General features: G+C 35.5%; 1 protein-coding gene across 2 annotated transcripts in view; it reads right to left on the reverse strand.

The window, feature by feature from the left end:
* The window catches only part of LOC133534795 (1-phosphatidylinositol 4,5-bisphosphate phosphodiesterase classes I and II), a 97,311-nt gene extending 78,398 nt beyond the window's left edge, over window positions 1–18,913 (reverse strand). Inside the window, exons 1-2 of one of the 2 annotated variants that reach the window (XM_061874071.1) lie at window positions 18,227–18,913; window positions 17,987–18,136 (exon numbers count right to left, since the gene is read on the reverse strand). In XM_061874071.1, coding sequence (XP_061730055.1) covers window positions 17,987–18,136; window positions 18,227–18,322 — 246 coding nt within the window. In that variant the 5' untranslated portion in view covers window positions 18,323–18,913. The remainder of the gene's footprint in view (window positions 1–17,986; window positions 18,137–18,226) is intronic. The other variant, XM_061874070.1, reaches the window with a different exon arrangement.
* Between the last annotated feature and the right edge of the window lie 202 nt (window positions 18,914–19,115).

The raw sequence follows: 19,115 nt of genomic DNA on the forward strand, positions 1-19,115 counted from the left end.
CCACTTAGGTTAGGTGCCTATAACCCAATGTATTTTTATCATTATCATAGATCCTCATTATACAGTGTGTATTTTTGATATCACCGCAAACGTAAACTAGTAGTCGGATTTAGTGCTATAAAACGATTCAGTACCCCTAGTGGGTACTGAAAGTTTTCTTAAACCAGTGCATAATTCATTTTTTCCTAGCGGCAATGTATTTTGTACATCATAGGCACTTGTGACAGTTGTCAGGTCGCGTCATAAATGCAAAGTTGTGTGTGTCGAGTTAAAACAAAGTAGTGATACATTACTTGCTAAAATACAAGCTGTATGATAAAAATATATTTAGTATTGAGTATATTGCAATCAATATCTACTGACACCGGAAATGTTGTTATCATATGCTTTTGAAACTTGTGTGTAAATAACTAATTAAGCTGATTTTAGTTTAGCGCTAATTAAAAAAAAATAATTAAAAAAAAACTACAGGCGTGAAAAATAAAATCATTTACCGCCATATTTGACGTACAGTTTATATTTTAAATAGTTTTAAGTATAAAATGAATATGTTTTGTTGTTTTTAAGGTAACTATAGCAAAAGTTTCGTGTAAAATAAGCGATAAAAATATTTCGGTGACGCCACCATATATCCGCTGGTTCCGCCATGCCCCAACGGAGGCTGTGATTTAGGTTAGTGAATATTTCATAGAAAGTTTATAATATGTGAGTAGATAAAATAATGTATGTAACTGTACATAATAAGGAATTAAAACACTCGTGTGATCTTTTTAAGAAACTCAATTCGTTCGTTTCTTAAACCCACACTCGTGTATTTTAATGTCATTTATTATGTAGCAGTCACATAAACTACTATTACCTAACCATAATAAACAACAAAACGTAGTTCGAAATCTTCCGGGTCTGACTATATAGGTGCTGCTTGGTTGAATATATTTTCCTTAGGCTAATTGATAACAGTATTAAGCTTTTACAGTGTTTTGACATTTTTAAATTTGAAAAGATGAAACTGTATTTTATGCATTACATTAATTTGTAGGCAAGTAGTTAAACGGTTTTACAAGTAAGCATTCCATTATGCGAGTGCTGCTCGAACATGGATTCATTAAGTAATTGCGGTCTCGCTACTGTTATTTAATATTTCAGAGAGCTAATTTCAGAATTGCGCGTTATTAAGAATTAATTATAACCACTGTAATTAAATTAAAAGTTAATGTTAATGTAAGAGTGTATATTACACGTATGAAGCCCTCCAACCGAGCCCTTATGTTAGCTAAATATACACCTCAATATCGAGGGAAATGGTCTTCATTTGAATGAAAAACGGACCGCTGGAAAGTTAACATATTTTAACGGAACTCGTGTCCTTAATAATAAAAGCCGGCAATAAATTATTAGTCGTGAAGTTAAACCCTGTTGTCATAATACATACGTGGGTTTGAAGCGGTGATTATAAGCGGAGATGAATCGCTCGGGTTCCTCGAGGATGCACAGTTTAGCTAGAAACTAGGTACCTATTTTAATTTAAGGTCGTCCCACAAAACACGTTCCCTAACGATCGTTCGTATGTGTGAATACGTGATGTAATAACATAAAACAGTCGGATTGCCTGTAAACCGGAACGGATTGATTTGTTGCATTACTTGGAACATACGCGACACGAATATCGGAAAAATACGAAAACGATATAAAAAAATTGTTTTCAGTCTTTAGATCGAATATTTTAAGACAAACGTTATTGTTGCTTACAAATTTCGGGACCAAATCCATTGGAAAAATGGCAAACCAAATGCCCTTTTTGACTAGTAATTTTCCTCTAATACGGTTCGGAATATGGGCTCCTAATATTTTAAAGTCTGAAATTAGCTGTCATACAAAGCCTTGCTTTACCATGTCAGTTTTAAACTATAAACCTCGCCTGAGTCCTACACAACTTACAACATTAAAGAGTTTTAAGGTTTTCATTGTAACTAGTTAAGAGCTAATACCCAAATGTAAATAATGGATAGGGACGGCGGCAGTCTGCCTTAAAAAACCGTCAAAGTCTAAAACCGATAAAACTACAAAAAAATCCTCCTTTAAATGAGATAGGTAAGAAACACGTAGGCGCTATAATAATTATACATTTTTATACGAAAATAATTTCTGGACTACTGGAGTCACCATCCGTGAAAGCCGAATCAATAGAAAATTTAACACAAATTAAACAGCCTGCATCGATGAAGCCCACATTACCGTGAAAACCATGCATACGTTTTCCCATAACACACATCCATCCATACCCTAATCGATAATGAACGGAGCGGACGTTAATTTTAGCTGGGTTCTTACTTTCTTTGAATGCACAATAATAGCAAAGCCTTATAGCACGGGATCCAAAACATTTGTCCGCATGCCCTTTATGTGTCGGGAGGGGATATCTGCCCCCCTCAATTCTTATGAGTATCAAAGGCTGCTTGCAGAGGGTGCTAAGATCGGCGCCCCCTCTTGGACAGCAAGAAAGGGGAACGAGCCGTTCAGTTTGGATACCTATGACCTATTGAATCACCCGTGGTGTTATTGTGTCTAGCACGAGTAGAACTTTCTCTAAATCTTATAACAAGATAACTTTACAGTCTCCCTTCCATTACCTTTTTCGGCAAAGTTCGCTTTGAGGTTCTTTGCTTACTCATTCAAGTATACCTAATTGTATAAAAAAAAACTTGCCTATAAAACAAACTAAGCTTCTGCAATTGTAAAACATTATGCATGTTAATAATTCAACAAATTAAACCGATGTGTCGAGTATTGAAACGCCCACATATGTGGCTATCGGCTTATCTGACTAACCAGTTAACAATTAGGTGCCAACGATTTCAGATTAGATGATACAGACAATATACATACGAGTATATAGATATGTGAATAATAGTATAGAAAGTGACCATTAAATGGACAAGTTACTTTGAGGGCCGACCCATCAGGGAGTGAAAAAATTATTTATAAACTGTACTGTCAGAAAAAGTATCATTTATATGTAAGTATTTTATAATCATTTTACGGGAAACGACAATTTCATAATATGGTATTCAATATATTAGTGTTACCGACATTAACTCAAAATTCAAAAGATCTAACCTTGCAGTCGCTTAATTTCTGCAGGCGTAAGCATAAACACTATTTTTACTAGAATTATTTGTTTTTATACTCAACAATTGTACATCGATACAATTGTATCGACCCAACAAATTACAACAATCATCGTAACATCACGTCTGCGTTATTTTTTTTATAGCCAAAAGCGTTTTTAGGGTTCCGTACCCAAAGGGTCAAACGGGACCCTATTACTGATACTCCGCTGCCCGTCCGTCCGTCCGTCCGTCTGTCACCAGGCTGTATCTCATGAACTGTGATAGTTAGCCAGTTGACATTTCTACAGATTATGTATGTCTGTTGCCGCTATAACAACAAATACTAAAAACAGAATAAAATAAATATTTCTTTCCAATCTCGAGGTTCTCATTCAATCACCGAAGTTAAGCAACGTCGGGCGGGGTCAGTACTTGGATGGGTGACCGTTTTTATAGATAATGGTACGGAACCCTTCCTGTGCGAGTCCGACTCGCACTTGGCCGATTTTTTACTAACGCTTTAAAGCGCGTTATAAGTTGATAAATAGAGGGAAATGTTTAATTTTTTTATACTACGTCGGTGGCAAACAAGCATACGGCCCGCCTGATGGCAAGCAGTATCCGCAGCCTATGTACGCCCGCAACCCCCAGAGGAGTCACATGCGCGTTGCCGACCCTAACCTCCTCCCGCCCCTCGTTGAGCTCTGGCAACCTTACTCACCGGCAGAAAAATACGAAACGGTAAGTTAAATACGGTACCCCCGCTATAGATAGGCAAATCAATATTAACTGGGAACTTTCCATACTGCCTCGGAAAGAACTACTCGTAACGTATGCGGAGTGAAATCTGCACAAAATTCAATGTCGTATTAAATAAAAACAACATGTTTATTTTTTATAAATATTCATGTTTTTTGTGACGTATTTAACAATGTTCAATGTAAGATAAAGTTTACTCCAATGCGAGATTTTTAACGGCAGTTATGGTACTTTAAAACCATCTGTGTCGAAAACACAAATGTTGTCATTTTTTTAGTTACAATTTTCTCTTCCTTAGGAAAACTTTTTTTGGGAAACTTTGTGTGCTCGACATACTTCACATTCTCGTCCGTTGAACCATTGGTGTTCTCAAAATAATAGTTCCTTGCCATGAGTTTCTATTTTAAGTGACATGATTAGTCACCCATAAATCCCATAATGCAAAAACAGCTGTTTTTTTACATTTTTTACCAAATGACGTTACCGCATTTTCAGAGCCTTTTTTTTTTTGGAGACGGTGGGCTTAACTTTTCTTAAACGTTTGTCGATGCCATATCATTAAGATATTTTTAAACAGTTTTACTGCAACATTTGAATGTTCTCGTGACCTCTCTGTAAGATTTTGTGACTCACCGGGTCTTCCTTTTTTTAATCGATCTCTCCCAGAAAACTAATGCTGGAATGTTTCCCTGAACCAGACTTTCTAGCGGTAGTTTTTGTAAAGAAAAAGGACACACAAATATTAAAAACAGACCATCAGCTCCAACCCGTTTCCACAAAACGTTCCACTATCTTCGCTTTCGGTTGTAGGGAAATAATACTGGATAAATTACATTCAGTTTCGCGACAGTGTTCTTCTAAATTTACCATAATTTTAAGAGAAAGAGTGCAATGCTCATGAAACTTGCCGGATTATTGACATATATATAGACTTTAAATTAGCAGTTAGATATAATTTCAGTTTATTTTATTTTTTTTACTTTTTACATGTTCCAAACTTTGTGCAGATTTCACTCCGCATACGTTATCTATTTGTCAAATGAAAGAGGTAATGAAGAACATAATGGCTTTTTAAACTGTTTTGTAAAGTTAAATTTGTTTATTAGAACATTCGCTATTGTATAACAGACGTCAATTTTGAAAAATGTTTGCGTCTGAATTACTTAAGTATCAGGGGCAAAATAATAAATTCGATTATTCGGGGCAGGGCAATACGGCAACAATCACATGTCAGGAGTGTTTGCGTCTCTCTTCCCTCGCGGTTTTATTAAGCCCATGGTGTGTCTATCGCTGTCTCTATACCTACGTATATACTACAGTCCGCGTCTGAAGAATGCAGTGAATATTTTGGCTCATCAAATTACATGAAAGGGAAAAAATGATGATGATGAAAAATGAAATAGTTTTTTTTTTTCACCACGTCTTTCGTAACCTAAAGGCTCTAATTATTCTAAAAACTGATAAAAATGGCGTTTTATCCACAAGAATGCAGGCTATGTTGGCTGGTAGGATAGGCTTTTAAGTGATGATAATAAATGATAATTATTTAATTGCACACATTTGGATTCGATTTGTAATCGGTGTGATGAAAAATGTTGTGTTTCCATCGCTAGCAAAGTTTGTTTATAAACCTCGCAAAGTCCCATGATTCTACTTTTAACCTTTTTGAATTTCGATATCTTTCGCTTATTCGGATCTCAATGTTAGAACGCGGGGCTATACAACTTTGCTCCCCTGAAAACAAATAACTATTGCCTGACCCTCTGCCCTCTGTGATTTATTGTATAAGGCACTAAGAGGTAAGGACGTTAAATTGACAATTACATTTATACTTGTGATTGTCATTTTAACGTCCTTACGCGTTTATAAGTATCTCTTTTTTGCCCCAGTTTTCTAAGCCCCGGCAAACCTTTTACATCTCACGGACTGAGGCATATCTAAATCATTTGATTCATTAGTGCTGCAAACAGTAATCTATAAATATTTTTATACTGTAAATCAATAATAGGTCTGACATTTTTTATCCCTTTTGGGTTCCGTACCTCGAAACACCAGAATGGTACAAATGGTACCATCGAACATCTTCTTTTGCCAATACAATATGCCACATATTTTGATATTCGCAAAATAATAGCAAGTATAGGGAATGCTATTCCCAACGGTGGGACCTGCCTGAAGCTAAATGAGAATACTAACACTAATATTGATTAAAATTTTCTAATTTTAATAAAGTCTAGTATACTTAAATTAAGAAAAAGTTCAAAATTAACTAATAGAACCAATATGAAATCATTCCCTAACACCTAGGCGTAACCATCACAATGCTATTAATAGGTATGTCACGATGAAAAATTAGTTTAATTTAAAAGCACTCCTATTACATTGACATTGACTCCGCTGCCGTTGAGTCACCTATCTTCAGTCTAGTTTATGGGTTCCCTAATGGGCGACCCTACACGCAATCTAGGTACCTATAAAACTTTTTTTCGTTTTACGACTATATTTGTTCTGTTGCGACTGCTCACCTCTAAAGCTAAAACTAGAAGTCGCACATTATTTGCGTGTAATAGAGTTGGAAACAAATTACCGGCCCGTACTAAATAAGTAGTTAATATAATATAAGTAGTATTAAGGCGCAGTAGGTTCAGTCAGCAATTGAAAAATCGTAACGCTTATTTCATCATGATACGGTTGCCAAAAATTTTAGTAGCAATCTTGAGTCCTTCTTTTAGTAAATTCATCGATTCAAAACCTTTTTCGAATTACGCTCAATAGGAAGAAATCACGAACATAGGTCTAAAGCGCAGGTTAAAATGTTGTAACAATTTTTGCACAAAAGTTAAAGATATGAAAAATCTAAAAATTATATTTTTGATGTAACTCATCGATACTAAAAATAACAATTTAAGAAATGATATCCGCGATTCCGGATACGCCAGTTTCGCATACGCTTACTCGTATGTTTAGTGAGAGTGAGAGAAGAACCTGAACCCAGGAGGGCTTATACGTAGACCTAGAAATAGTATTGGAAAAAACCGGTATGTTGCACACTCTTTGCAGCATCAGGTTTATTTTTCTTATTTGTCTATTATAAATTCAAATTTAAAAATTGACTTAAAAAGTATTTTGTCATTCTGATCACTTCAGGTTATTTTTTTTATACTGATTTGGTTGTGTCGTTGATGTGATTTTCTATTTATTGTAAATATTTATTAAAACAATATCAAAGGTATATTCCTCCCTTTTATTCATACAGTCCACCATACCATACCATCTTTTTTACGGTACAGTCGAGTACACAGATATCTTTACAACCCAACATTTCAAATATATGTCAACGCGACCTTAAAGTCAGTGTCATAGAGGCGTGTAAATATATTATTGGCATGTTGGCTTGTAAAGATGTTGGTGACGTCGACTGTACTTAAAAAAATGAAAACATCTACTTATTACTCGTACCCGTTATCGATAAGTACTTTAACATCATAGAGAAAATTATATTAACGTCTTATAAGAAAATTACCGACATATAGTTTAACTCACGTACTCATATCTACATACGCAATTTTTAGATATTGTCGTAAATATTTTTTCTTGTAATTCGACATTTAGACACTTTATACTAATAATACTTTAGTTTGCATTAATAATTTCAGTTAATTGTATTTTATAATTATTGATGTGCTTGTTTTTTGCTTGTATGTAAATTCCATGTTGACGTGTAAAAGTGCCCTTGTGGCCTATTTGCTGAATAAATGTTGAAGTTGAAGTTTGTAAAAGTTCAAGTATACAAGAGTGCATATTTTAGTTTCACACTGGCCCAGCGTGAGCCGAGAATTTCACATACTTCCATGTAAGGTCCGACCGAGAATGCTTTTTTTGTCTCGGCCGAGACCGAGACCGAGACCGAGATTCAATGGGATTCTCGGCCGAAACCGAGACCGAGACCGAGAATTTATAAAATAGAGAAAAAATACGAATTTTGCACTAAAATTGTTTTTATAATCGAAATTCGACGATTTAGCAGAAACAGTTATCATAATCAATTCCTAGCGCTATTAAACAGTATTTTTAGGGTTCTGTAGCCATAATGGCAAAAATCGAACCCTTGTAGTTACGTCATGTCCTATGTCTGTCGGTCTGTGCGTATGTCACAGCCATTTTACTCAAAAACTATACGGTATATTTTATAACCAAAGTTGGAACGTAGGTGTAGATGTATTATGTAAGTCGCTTCTTAGTTTCGAAAAAAATAATGTAAAATATATTTTCAAATATATACTCCGTATAAATGTAACAAAAAGTAAAAAAAAAAACATGTGGCTCATCATTAGATAGGTCTTTAAAAATACAGAAAGGTTGCTATAACGTTTTTTTAGGGTTCCGTAGCCAAATGGCAAAAAACGGAACCCTTATAGATTCGTCATGTCCGTCTGTCTGTCCGATTCTGTCACAGCCACTTTTTTCCGAAACTATAAAAGCTATACTGTTCAAACTTGGTAAGTAGATGTATTCTATGAACCGCATTATGATGTTCACACAAAAATAGAAAAAAAACAATAAATTTTGGGGGTTCCCCATACTTAGAACTGAAACTCAAAAAATCTTTTTTCATCAAACTCATACGTGTGGGGTATCTATGGATAGGTCTTTAAAAATGATATTGAGGTTTCTAATATCATTTTTTTCTAAACTGAAAAGTTTGCGCGAGAGACACTTCCAAAGTGGTAAAAAGTGTGTCCCCCCCCCCCCCCCGTAACTTCTAAAATAACAGAATGAAAAATCTAAAAAAAATATATGATATACATTGCCATGCAAACTTCCACCGAAAATTGGTTCGAACGAGATCTAGTAAGTAGTTTTTTTTTAATACGTCATAAAAATAAAATAAAAAAATTTTTTTCATCAAACCCATACGTGTGGGGTATCTATGGATAGGTCTTCAAAAATGATATTTAGGTTTCTAATATCATTTTTTTTCTAAACTGAATAGTTTGCGCGAGAGACACTTCCAAAGTGAAAAAATGTGTCCCCCCCCCCCCCTGTAACTTCTAAAATAACAGAATGAAAAATCTAAAAAAAATATATGATATACATTGCCATGCAAACTTCCACCGAAAATTGGTTCGAACGAGATCTAGTAAGTAGTTTTTTTTTAATACGTCATAAAAATTTAAAAAAATAATTTTTTTCATCAAACCCATACGTGTGGGGTATCTATGGATAGGTCTTCAAAAATTATATTTAGGTTTCTAATATCATTTTTTCTAAACTGAATAGTTTGCGCGAGAGACACTTCCAAAGTGAAAAAATGTGTGTCCCCCCCTGTAACCTCTAAAATAACAGAATGAAAAATCTAAAAAAAATATATGATATACATTACCATGCAAACTTCCACCGAAAATTGGTTTGAACGAGATCTAGTGAATAGTTTTTTTTTAATACGTCAATAAATTAAAAAAAAAATTTTTCATCAAACCCATACGTGTGGGGTATCTATGGATAGGTCTTCAAAAATGATATTTAGGTTACTAAAATCATTTTTTTCTAAACTGAATAGTTTGCGCGAGAGACAGTTCCAAAGTGGTAAAATGTGTGTCCAAAGTGGTAAAATGTTGAACAAGATCTAGCAAGTAGATTTTTTTTTAATACGTCTTAAATGGTACGGAACCCTTCATGCGCGAGTCCGACTCGCACTTGGCCGCTTTTTTTATTAAATAAATACTTTTGACAATAATCGATTTTAATAAAAAAAATTTGTGATCCCCTCTAACTTTTGAACCGGGAGAGCAAAACCATTAAAAAAATTCTAAATAAGCAAATAATTTTTCAGGAAAATTATTTTGAATATGGAAGAGTTATAAAAAAACTGATCTTCTTATTAAAACGACGAAAGTGCTACTAACATACGCTCTTTTGCTTGTACGGCTTTTTTGTATTGTGTGAAAGTACGGAACTTTCCATTATGCGTGGTCCGACACGCACTTGGCCGGTTTTCTTTTCAGTACGAATGTGCACAAAAAGAGGTACAATAACAATAATCTAAATAAGGAGTTATATATTGTAACCCAAAAAATCCGCCACAAGTGTCGTTTTGTACTTACCTACTGCTTTGCTTTTTCCTGTTAACACAAATATATTTAGTATCAAAATATCCAGTGTCATCTTCCACTCACAACAAGTTAATCTAAGTCACATCCCGATAACAATATACACCCATTTATTCATCAATAACAACTACCACAAAACGAAAAAAACCAAATGAACAAGTCATTACTTGCAACCGCGCCTATCCGATCCCAACACTTAGTATTTGATAAGTAATTGGCTTAAAATGTGGCTATGAAACCAATTTAAATCACAAAAAACGTCACACCAACCGGGCGATGCAACCAACGAGTGGCTTAGACCCCGGGGCTCGTGCGCGGAAAATTCAAATTCACCAATGATAACTCATTGCTTATTCTCGGTCTCGGCAAGAATCTCGGCCCATTTTGGCCGAGAGCCGAGACCGAGATCTCGGCCCGATTTTTGGCCGAGAATGCCGAGACCGAGACCGAGACCGAGATCTCGGTCGGACCTTACTTCCATGAGCCTTTAACCCTTCGAACACTACGCTATACATCTACTCTAAAGCGTTACTCACATTATACATCGACCGAAGTGCGCCGAAATAAACTACTTATAAGCATGATGTTACATTGACAGCTGATAGCGTACGCCATAACACTTAAAAGCATTTTAGGCGCTTTTGATATAAGGGTTAAATGTTTTCAAAGCATTTTCTTTAAGTATATCCCTACTGAACAATATCAGTATGGTTACTACTAGTTTTGACATTGACATATTCACTCCGGTCTACGAAAATTACTTCCTACACCTCTCGCTTGCACTAATAAGTAAGTACGAGCGAGATGCATAGAAAAAGTAAGTTATTTTAGTCTAACACTGGCCCAGCGTGAGCCCAGAATTTCACATACTTCTATGTGCCTTTAACCCTTCGAACGCCGCGCTATACATTAACTCTAAAAGCGTCACTCACATCATACGCCAACCGAAGTGCGCCAAAATAAACTACTTATAAGCATGACGGTTACATTGACAGCTGACAGCATACGCCTTAATACTTAAAAGCGTTCTTGACGATATAGGGGTTAAATATTTTCGCAGCATTTTCTTTAAGGTTTATCCCTACTAAACAATATCAGGATGTTGTCCGAGAAGACTTGGGAAAACGAAATTGCCTAGTTATGATACTTTTAGGGAAGAAATAAAATTATTATAAAATATTTTGATTTGTGTTTTTAAAGTAGTACTACTATATATAAATTATAAACTGAAATAGATGTCATATATTAAAGTAAAAGTGACGAAGCACTCCAATGGTGAAGGCCACATTCGAACCGGCGTCTTGAGCTATCACGACTAACCCTTGAACCCCTAGGCCACCTCGCCACGGCGGAACCTATCCCAATGTCTCGACTATATGCCATGCCATTTTAGTAAGAGGCGTCTTTGACCAACTGCAAGGGCGAGCAGTACGTGCTTGCACCTCCATGGCACAACTACAGTTGCAACATCTTTAATCTACTTGTAGTATCATATGGTAAAAAAACATTCAATAACAATGCAATAGCTGTCCATGTTAAAACAAGAATACTTAAGGTTGTGTGGATCACAAAAATGCCATCAACCCACAGTGGCTGTTTACTTAGCTCAGTTATGGAAGGGCACATAAATTATAAGCATTATGGCCACCGCGCCCCGCTATTTCCACGCCTCGACCGTGTCGTGAAACAGGCAATACAATATGAACACTTAATGGCTTCATATCATGGAACGGTTCATCGTGGGAATTAAGACATATTAATATTGAAGTAGTTAAATGTTATATTCAGAGACAGGCATAAATTATTTTAATGAACAATCTTTGGTTACTAAATTAGTCTTAGCTTTAACGGTCTTCTAGCTTAGTCGCTAGTGGCCATGCCTAAGAAGCTGGAGGTCCTGGGTTCGAATCCGGGTTAGGGCATTTATTCATGTGTCTATTTGTTCCTGGGTAAATGGCTGTTTTACAATACAATACAAATCCACTTTAATGCACAATCTCAAAATAAATTTAAAGAAAGAGGTAAAAGGAGAAATGAAACTAATTCGCCTAACTAAGAGGGCTGTTTTATATGTATTTAAGTTATAGATGATGTCGCTTTTAGTACGCAATAAACGAAGGCCGATGATAGAACACCTTAAGAAGCCCTAAGGTGTTCTATCATCGGCCTAACCCTATGATAATGATCTGGCGCGACGCGATGAAAATTGCGACGGAAGATTTGGTGATAGCGCGGATTTTAACGTTTTATTCAATCTCTGAAAGTTTCCTTCTGTTTAAAATTTTGCTAGTCAAATCCCTCGACTATATAATACTGCTATGGTATGCAGGGTAACGATATACAATTGAAAATAAATGAAATTTAAAAATGTTTTCGTATTTTCTTTTCTATTGAGCCAACTTTAACCTTTTAAAGTTTTGCTTATAGTACGGGCGGAGACCGTATGATCTACTACATCATCTGATACAAGGATAAGCCTCATGGCACACGTTCATAAAAGTTTGGAAAAAATAGTAAAAATAATTAGAATTAGCCGAAAGCACGAAAAAAAGTACCACTTCCGGTTACAAAAAAAGTGAAATTTACGCCATCTGACACAAAGATGAGACATGTGGCAACATATAGCAATTTATATGTAGGTTCAGGAAACACTCGTCTGCCAGCTCCCAAATGGCCGAAAGTTCGTCTGCCGCCTGCCGGGCTTCTTAGCGTTACTTTTATGAGCGTGTGCCATGGGGCTTATCCAGTTATCCTTGTATCAGATGACGTAGTAGATCATACGATCTCCACCCATACTATTAGTCTGTTTCTGATTTATTTTTTGGCTCTTGGCCCTTGATAAAAAATGTATAAAAAATTCAATATAAAAATTACAATTTGCATTAGCCTCTCTCAAGAGCTACCGACCCCATGTATATTCAGTGCAAATGGTTTCGGGATAAGATGACTACGTAGATCAGAAGTGGTTGAATATGAAAACAAAGGGCGGATCCCTTTTGGACACGTAGCGCATCATCCGAAGATTCATTTTTAGGTAGCCCACTTATCGAATGGCGTGACATAGTATAATTAAAAGAATCACATTGAATTTCGAATAATAATCGAGTTTATGAATATATTTTCACATACAGTTTACGACCGATCATGCCACAGCGGCACACGCACAAAGCAGATATATTATTAGACAAGATTTAGAAAATGTAAATACGCAGACTGTACATATATCTGTAGAATATCTCAAATATAATCAGCTTTCATTTGACACCCCACACGTGTTAATGCAATGCACAGTTTGGGTACAATTAGCGCCGTTTTTAATGAGGCGGCATTTATTTTTATGGCGTCATTACGTTGGAGATCGCTTCCTCCGTTCAAAGCTATCTGCAGCCATTTTTCAGGTGATCTAAATTATATTTGAGTTAATTCCACTCAGGTACTGGTCTATCAAATATATATTAAATAAACACGAGCAACTTTTTTTATATCGGGAACTACAAGATTTATGTAGACCAAGTTTTACTTATTTTGTTGGAAATTGACAACATTTTATATTTCGGACCCTATAATTTCATCGGTTCTCTACATTTTAATTGAAACGAGGAATACGCAAAAAGTTATTTTTTCCACCAGGCTTTGTATTTAATTTATTATAAAAAAAAAATATGTATACTTATTCTAAAATGGCGTAACTTCCAGTTTCTACGTTAGAAGCTAGGTGGTATCTCGATAGAAAAAAAAACATGACTTAATTAATCTGACGTTGTCAATGTTTTAAACTGGTCCGTTGTGGTTTTAAAACAATTTTAATTAAATATCTAATTTCTATGACAATTTGGATATTATAACGGATACTGATACATGAATACACAAAAACAGACTTTCGGATACGACGGATCCACGGATAAACACTAACGAATTTAATATAATTAAATGTTTTTCCGATATCTTCGACGAATTATTTTTGCTATTATTGCAGTACGTAAGGGACATAACAGTATTTGGTATACTTCGGAGGACCTCATCTATCCATAATACGGCTTTGTCCATTTTAACGATTAGTAGGTAGTAATTTAATTACGTAAATAAATTTCTCTTTGTTTTGAAATTCAATCAATACGTCGTATTTTATTGACAATGTCAAATCCAATATTATGACAGCGAATTATTTCCGTGATGAGTGGCAATGGCATTTCACCTATTGTATCGTAGAATTGGTAAAATCACAAAAGTATTTTTTATAATTTTTTTGTAATAAGCCATATTAAATTTATATTAATATATTGCAGTGTCCAGGAAGCAAAATACTTCCAAATCATATGTAAAATTTCAGGTTTTATAAAAATGAAATGTTGTCAATTATGTCTACTTAAGTGTGCTTTGACGTAATACGTCAAAAATACTTTCGTGTATTTTCAAGTATGGCCATTTGGCAATGAAATTTGGTTTGCAAATTTCGCAACTTTACCTTATAGTTAAAAATTAATTTTGGCAAAGTTGGGTATTAGGTAAGTAAGAGTTTTAGAGTTTAATAGTACCTATATATTTTTCATTTTCTATATTTTACAGCATTAATAACCAAGTCTCTTATAACCTCAGAAATATGTTGTCAAAATAAAATCTTTATGTTATGAAAATATTGTTGTGACAGTTGCTAAGTTGTTGTTTTGACCCATTATAAAAATTATAATAAATTTAAATACATAATTGTACTGGAGTTTTTCTAAGTTCACATATTTGACAATTATGAATTATCTCTTACATATATGAAACTAAGGCATACCATTTAACTGATAGCCTTTACATCATATACAGGTGGATTTTATTTTTGCGTCAGTGTGGGCAGCTACCAGATCCCGTGCTGCTACGCCAAAACGGTCTTAAAAGACCTTCCTCGATGTCAAATGAATGAATATTGGCGTTTACAGATTTTGGAAAAACATACAAGGTGTGATAATAGGGTCATTTTTGACAACTTTTTTCTTTGATGCCAATCGATCCCATTCCTATCGAGGATCAAAAGCTTGTATGGCACCAAAAAAAGGTTTCCGGCTAGAAAAGCCACAAATCGAAGAAAAGTTTTCCCATACAATTTGTATAAAAATGAAAACTTTTAATTTATGCCAATCGATTCCATTCTTATCTAGTACTAAAAAGCTACAAATTAAAGAAAACTTTTTCTATACATTTACTATGGAGAAAATGTGATTTTTTATTCACAATTTTTTATCTCACTAACAGTATTATGGTCCTTAGACGTAATAGGACTGATTGGCTAATAGGAAAATCCACCCTGTATATAAGGGTCAATTAATATCTGTCAAATATTGGTTCTCATGTTGCACAACTATATAAAAAAAAATTAAATCATAAAACCCTTGGTAAAATAATTATAACAGACACAACTGTCGAGTTAAAACCTATTATAGCTATATAGAAAACAACAACTAAATTGATCATGGACATTCACTTCTCAATACAAACAAACAGCCTCTAACCCTAAATGATATGATGTCTCTGTTCCTGTAAAAAAAGTGCTGTTTATTTTTATAAACATAAACATCTCAGAGTTTCCTGGGACTGAGTGATAGCACAGTTTTGTAGCAAGTAGATGGAGATAATGGAACACATATTGTGTGGACATGACAATTTGACACACAGAATTTGGCTGTGCCTACCTGGAGCCTGGAGTAATTTATTTATTTAACTTACATAATTATGGCAATGTCAATTACACTGATGACAACGTACATTGAACGTATAAAATACTTTATTGACAAGAGAAGAGAAGATTAATAAAAAAAAAAATTATATAAGTAATACAATTAACTAAACTAAAACTACTATATAAAACTAAAAATCTAAATCTAAAATGGGCCCCCGTGACGAGGTACCGAGGATGCTGGCAGCATTTCCTCGCTGGATCGCTATGCTCAAGCGTTGGGCGAGGAAGCTGCCAGCTCTCTTATCCCCGGTCCCATCCACCAGCCGTTTCGCCAATTGCCGGTATAGGCCCTGCGCTGCGGGGCCCCACGGACCAAGAGTCTCGACTCCAAATGCAACAAAGTTGTAGTTGGTGTCGAGACTCCCGTATTTGCGCTTTTTGAGCGCCTCTGCCGCTTCCGCCGCCGCGCCGGCTTTGTGTGTAGTACCGTGGAGGTGGGAAGGTGCCAGCGTGTCAACACAAGTTGCGTCCCACACGAGCACACGTCCCATCCTCCACGGAATCAAAGACATCCCGTCTGGTCTCTTGCCATCGTCTCTGGCAATACCGGCAGGCTCTAGTATAGCCGGAACGTTGACGGTGGCAAGTGATCGACGGATTATGTCGTTAAGTGCAGCGTGGCGCGAAAGGCAACCCGCGCTACGTTGGCAAGCAAGTCCGTGGCGTCCCAGTTGGTCCACCTCAAAGCCACAGGAGCATTTGTGCAGTGCGCAGATTGGGGCCCCTAAGCGTAGCCCCATTGCCAATCGGAGTGTTTCGGAGTCTAGGTGGGTACCAATATTGGGCGATGGGTAGGCATTCAGCCAGTGGCCTGCCTCTCTGCAGCCGACAGCAAACAGCCGGGCTCGCTCAGCTCCTGCGCTGCTATTTAGGAGGGAGGTATACGTTAATTTGTTTACAACATCGTCCCACCCCCTTTGTGAACATGGGTTGTGTGGAATGTTTTGCCCCGGGCAGGCAGACAGCCAGGCATTTCTAGCGTCATCCAAGCCTGAGATCTCGTAGTTTGTGGGCGGAGCCCTTATGATTTTTCCTACGAGGCCAGCAGAGCTGTGGACAGACGATAGAAATGCGGGCAGCGAAACACTCGAAATTTTGCGCACTCCGAGCCCGCCGTATCGGACAGGCAGGGATGCTTGGAGCCAAGATTGTTCGGTGAGCTTTAAATTTAATTATGGCAATAAGTGCACTAACAAGTTAATTCCCCTATTCCAACTAAGGGATAAAGAAATTTAGTTTTTTAACTTAAAAAATAAATGTCACCAACAAGCAAGTTTAACTTGGTCTAGAAAACTTATTAAAAAATAAAAAAGTCAGATGATCCAATCCGTCTATATTGTCTGTGTAATTTTTTGTGTAGTTTAAGGTAAGCAATAAAAGTTACTGTATTGTAAGTACTAAATCTATTGGTAATCAAATGGGAGTGCACCTTTAATGCACATTTCCAATTAGATATCAATAAGAATATGTTATGTGGGTCAAATTTTTTTCATTGTCTTGTTTCTGACTACCCTATCACACTTGTACTGGTGGCTTCTATTAAATGAATTAAAAAAATCGAGTGCTATTGCATGACCAACAAGCAAGTTTAACTTGGTCTAGAAAACTTATTAAAATATAAAAAAGTCAGATGATCCAATCCGTCTATATTGTCTGTGTAATTTTTTGTGTAGTTTAAGGTAAGCTATAAAAGTTACTGTATTGTAAGTACTAAATCGATTGGTAATCAATTGGGAGTGCACCTTTAATGCACATTTCCAATTAGATATTAATAAGAATATGTTATGTGGGTCAAATTTTTTTATTGTCTTGTCTCTGACTACCCTATCATGCTTGTACTGGTGGCTTCTATTAAATGAATTAAAAAAATCGAGTGGTATTGCATGTCTTTGTAGCTGTAGATTATATTTTACTTGAAAAATTTAAAAACTATAAATCACCCATACAAAAAGCTACACTCTGTCACATTTTTTGGAGAAAAAAAACAAGACTATGAAAAGAATTTTAACCCATGTGACTCTTATAGGCATTTACCTATGAGTTGGCATAGTTATAGCAACTGTTTCAAATACACACAATAAGTGATCATTGATATTACTCTACGAATGAACATTTGGATATTGTTAGTTTTTCCAAAATTGTATTTGAACTATACATACTAGTGGCTTTATGAAATATAATAGTATAGAATTGTATACAAATAAAGATAAGGTTACTCAGTACCTAGTAATATTAAAATATTACTGAAAAAATTAATTGAACCATAATAAATATTTATTACTTACTTTCGGAACCTTTGCATGGATTCCTGTTCTCACATCTCTGATAGTGGCAATGTCCAGCATCTCCACTTCCATATTCTGGTCAGTCCAAAAGAGGAAGAACCCCTTGGCATCCACCCTCAGGGTAACTGGCAGGCCTGTCTGGCCTGAATCCTATTGACCAAATAAAAAATATACTAATATATTGGGCTTAAAAAATGTTTAACTCATTAAAATGATTAATTAATTAATTAATTAATATACCTCATCCCATTTCATGAATTTCTCTCCATCCTGCAAAGCTTTCGGCACCTCAATCGGCCTCAACGTAACATTGGCCGATTTTGTATTTGTGGTCATCTTGAATATAGTTGTCGTGCAATTAAGCGGAAATAATAACACAGTAGCAGATTAAAACCGTCATCTTCCTCTCGAGCACAAACCTATCTACGAGATGTGTACGAGATCTATCGACGGTACACAAGGTAAAGGCACATCGTAGAAATAAAGGCGAAACCACGATATTACACTAAACCAATTAAGACTAGGGCATGAATACTATATTCATGATTTAACACCTTCCTAATAACTACCAAACAATTATTTGTCCCACATATATAAATATATGTACTCCGCTAAAGCTAAACCACCAAAAACTCAGAATGTCAAACGTACACTGGTCCACTGCACTGCATCCACAGATTGGTTATCAGTATTTTTATCTAAAGCGAGGTTTACACGCTTAATTCACGTTCGTACGATTAGTCAGATGCACGGTTGGATACACATTGGATAGTTTGTTGTTCGTCCGGCGATAATAATTTCATCACCTACACTGCATGAATAGAAAGCTTTATATAAAAATAATAAGAAAAAAGATTTTTGTCTGTTTTAAAATGTAGCCATTTTTCTGAATAAATTTTCGTAATAATTGTCCTATATATTGTACTACTCTTTGATAATAATTCATAAAACTATTTATTTTAACTGTATGTTAATAAAGTTCTGGATCAAAAATCCATATATTAATTAAAACTTAGTGTATAAACCAGAATATTGATTTAAATTACTGTAATACAATATATTTCAATCACTAAAAAATACTGTCTACGTTTATATAAAAATATTCTAAATACCTGGCAATATTCATGAT

Source organism: Cydia pomonella, chromosome 2 (assembly GCF_033807575.1).
Source record: "Cydia pomonella isolate Wapato2018A chromosome 2, ilCydPomo1, whole genome shotgun sequence".
Classification (NCBI taxonomy): Eukaryota; Metazoa; Arthropoda; class Insecta; order Lepidoptera; family Tortricidae; genus Cydia; species Cydia pomonella.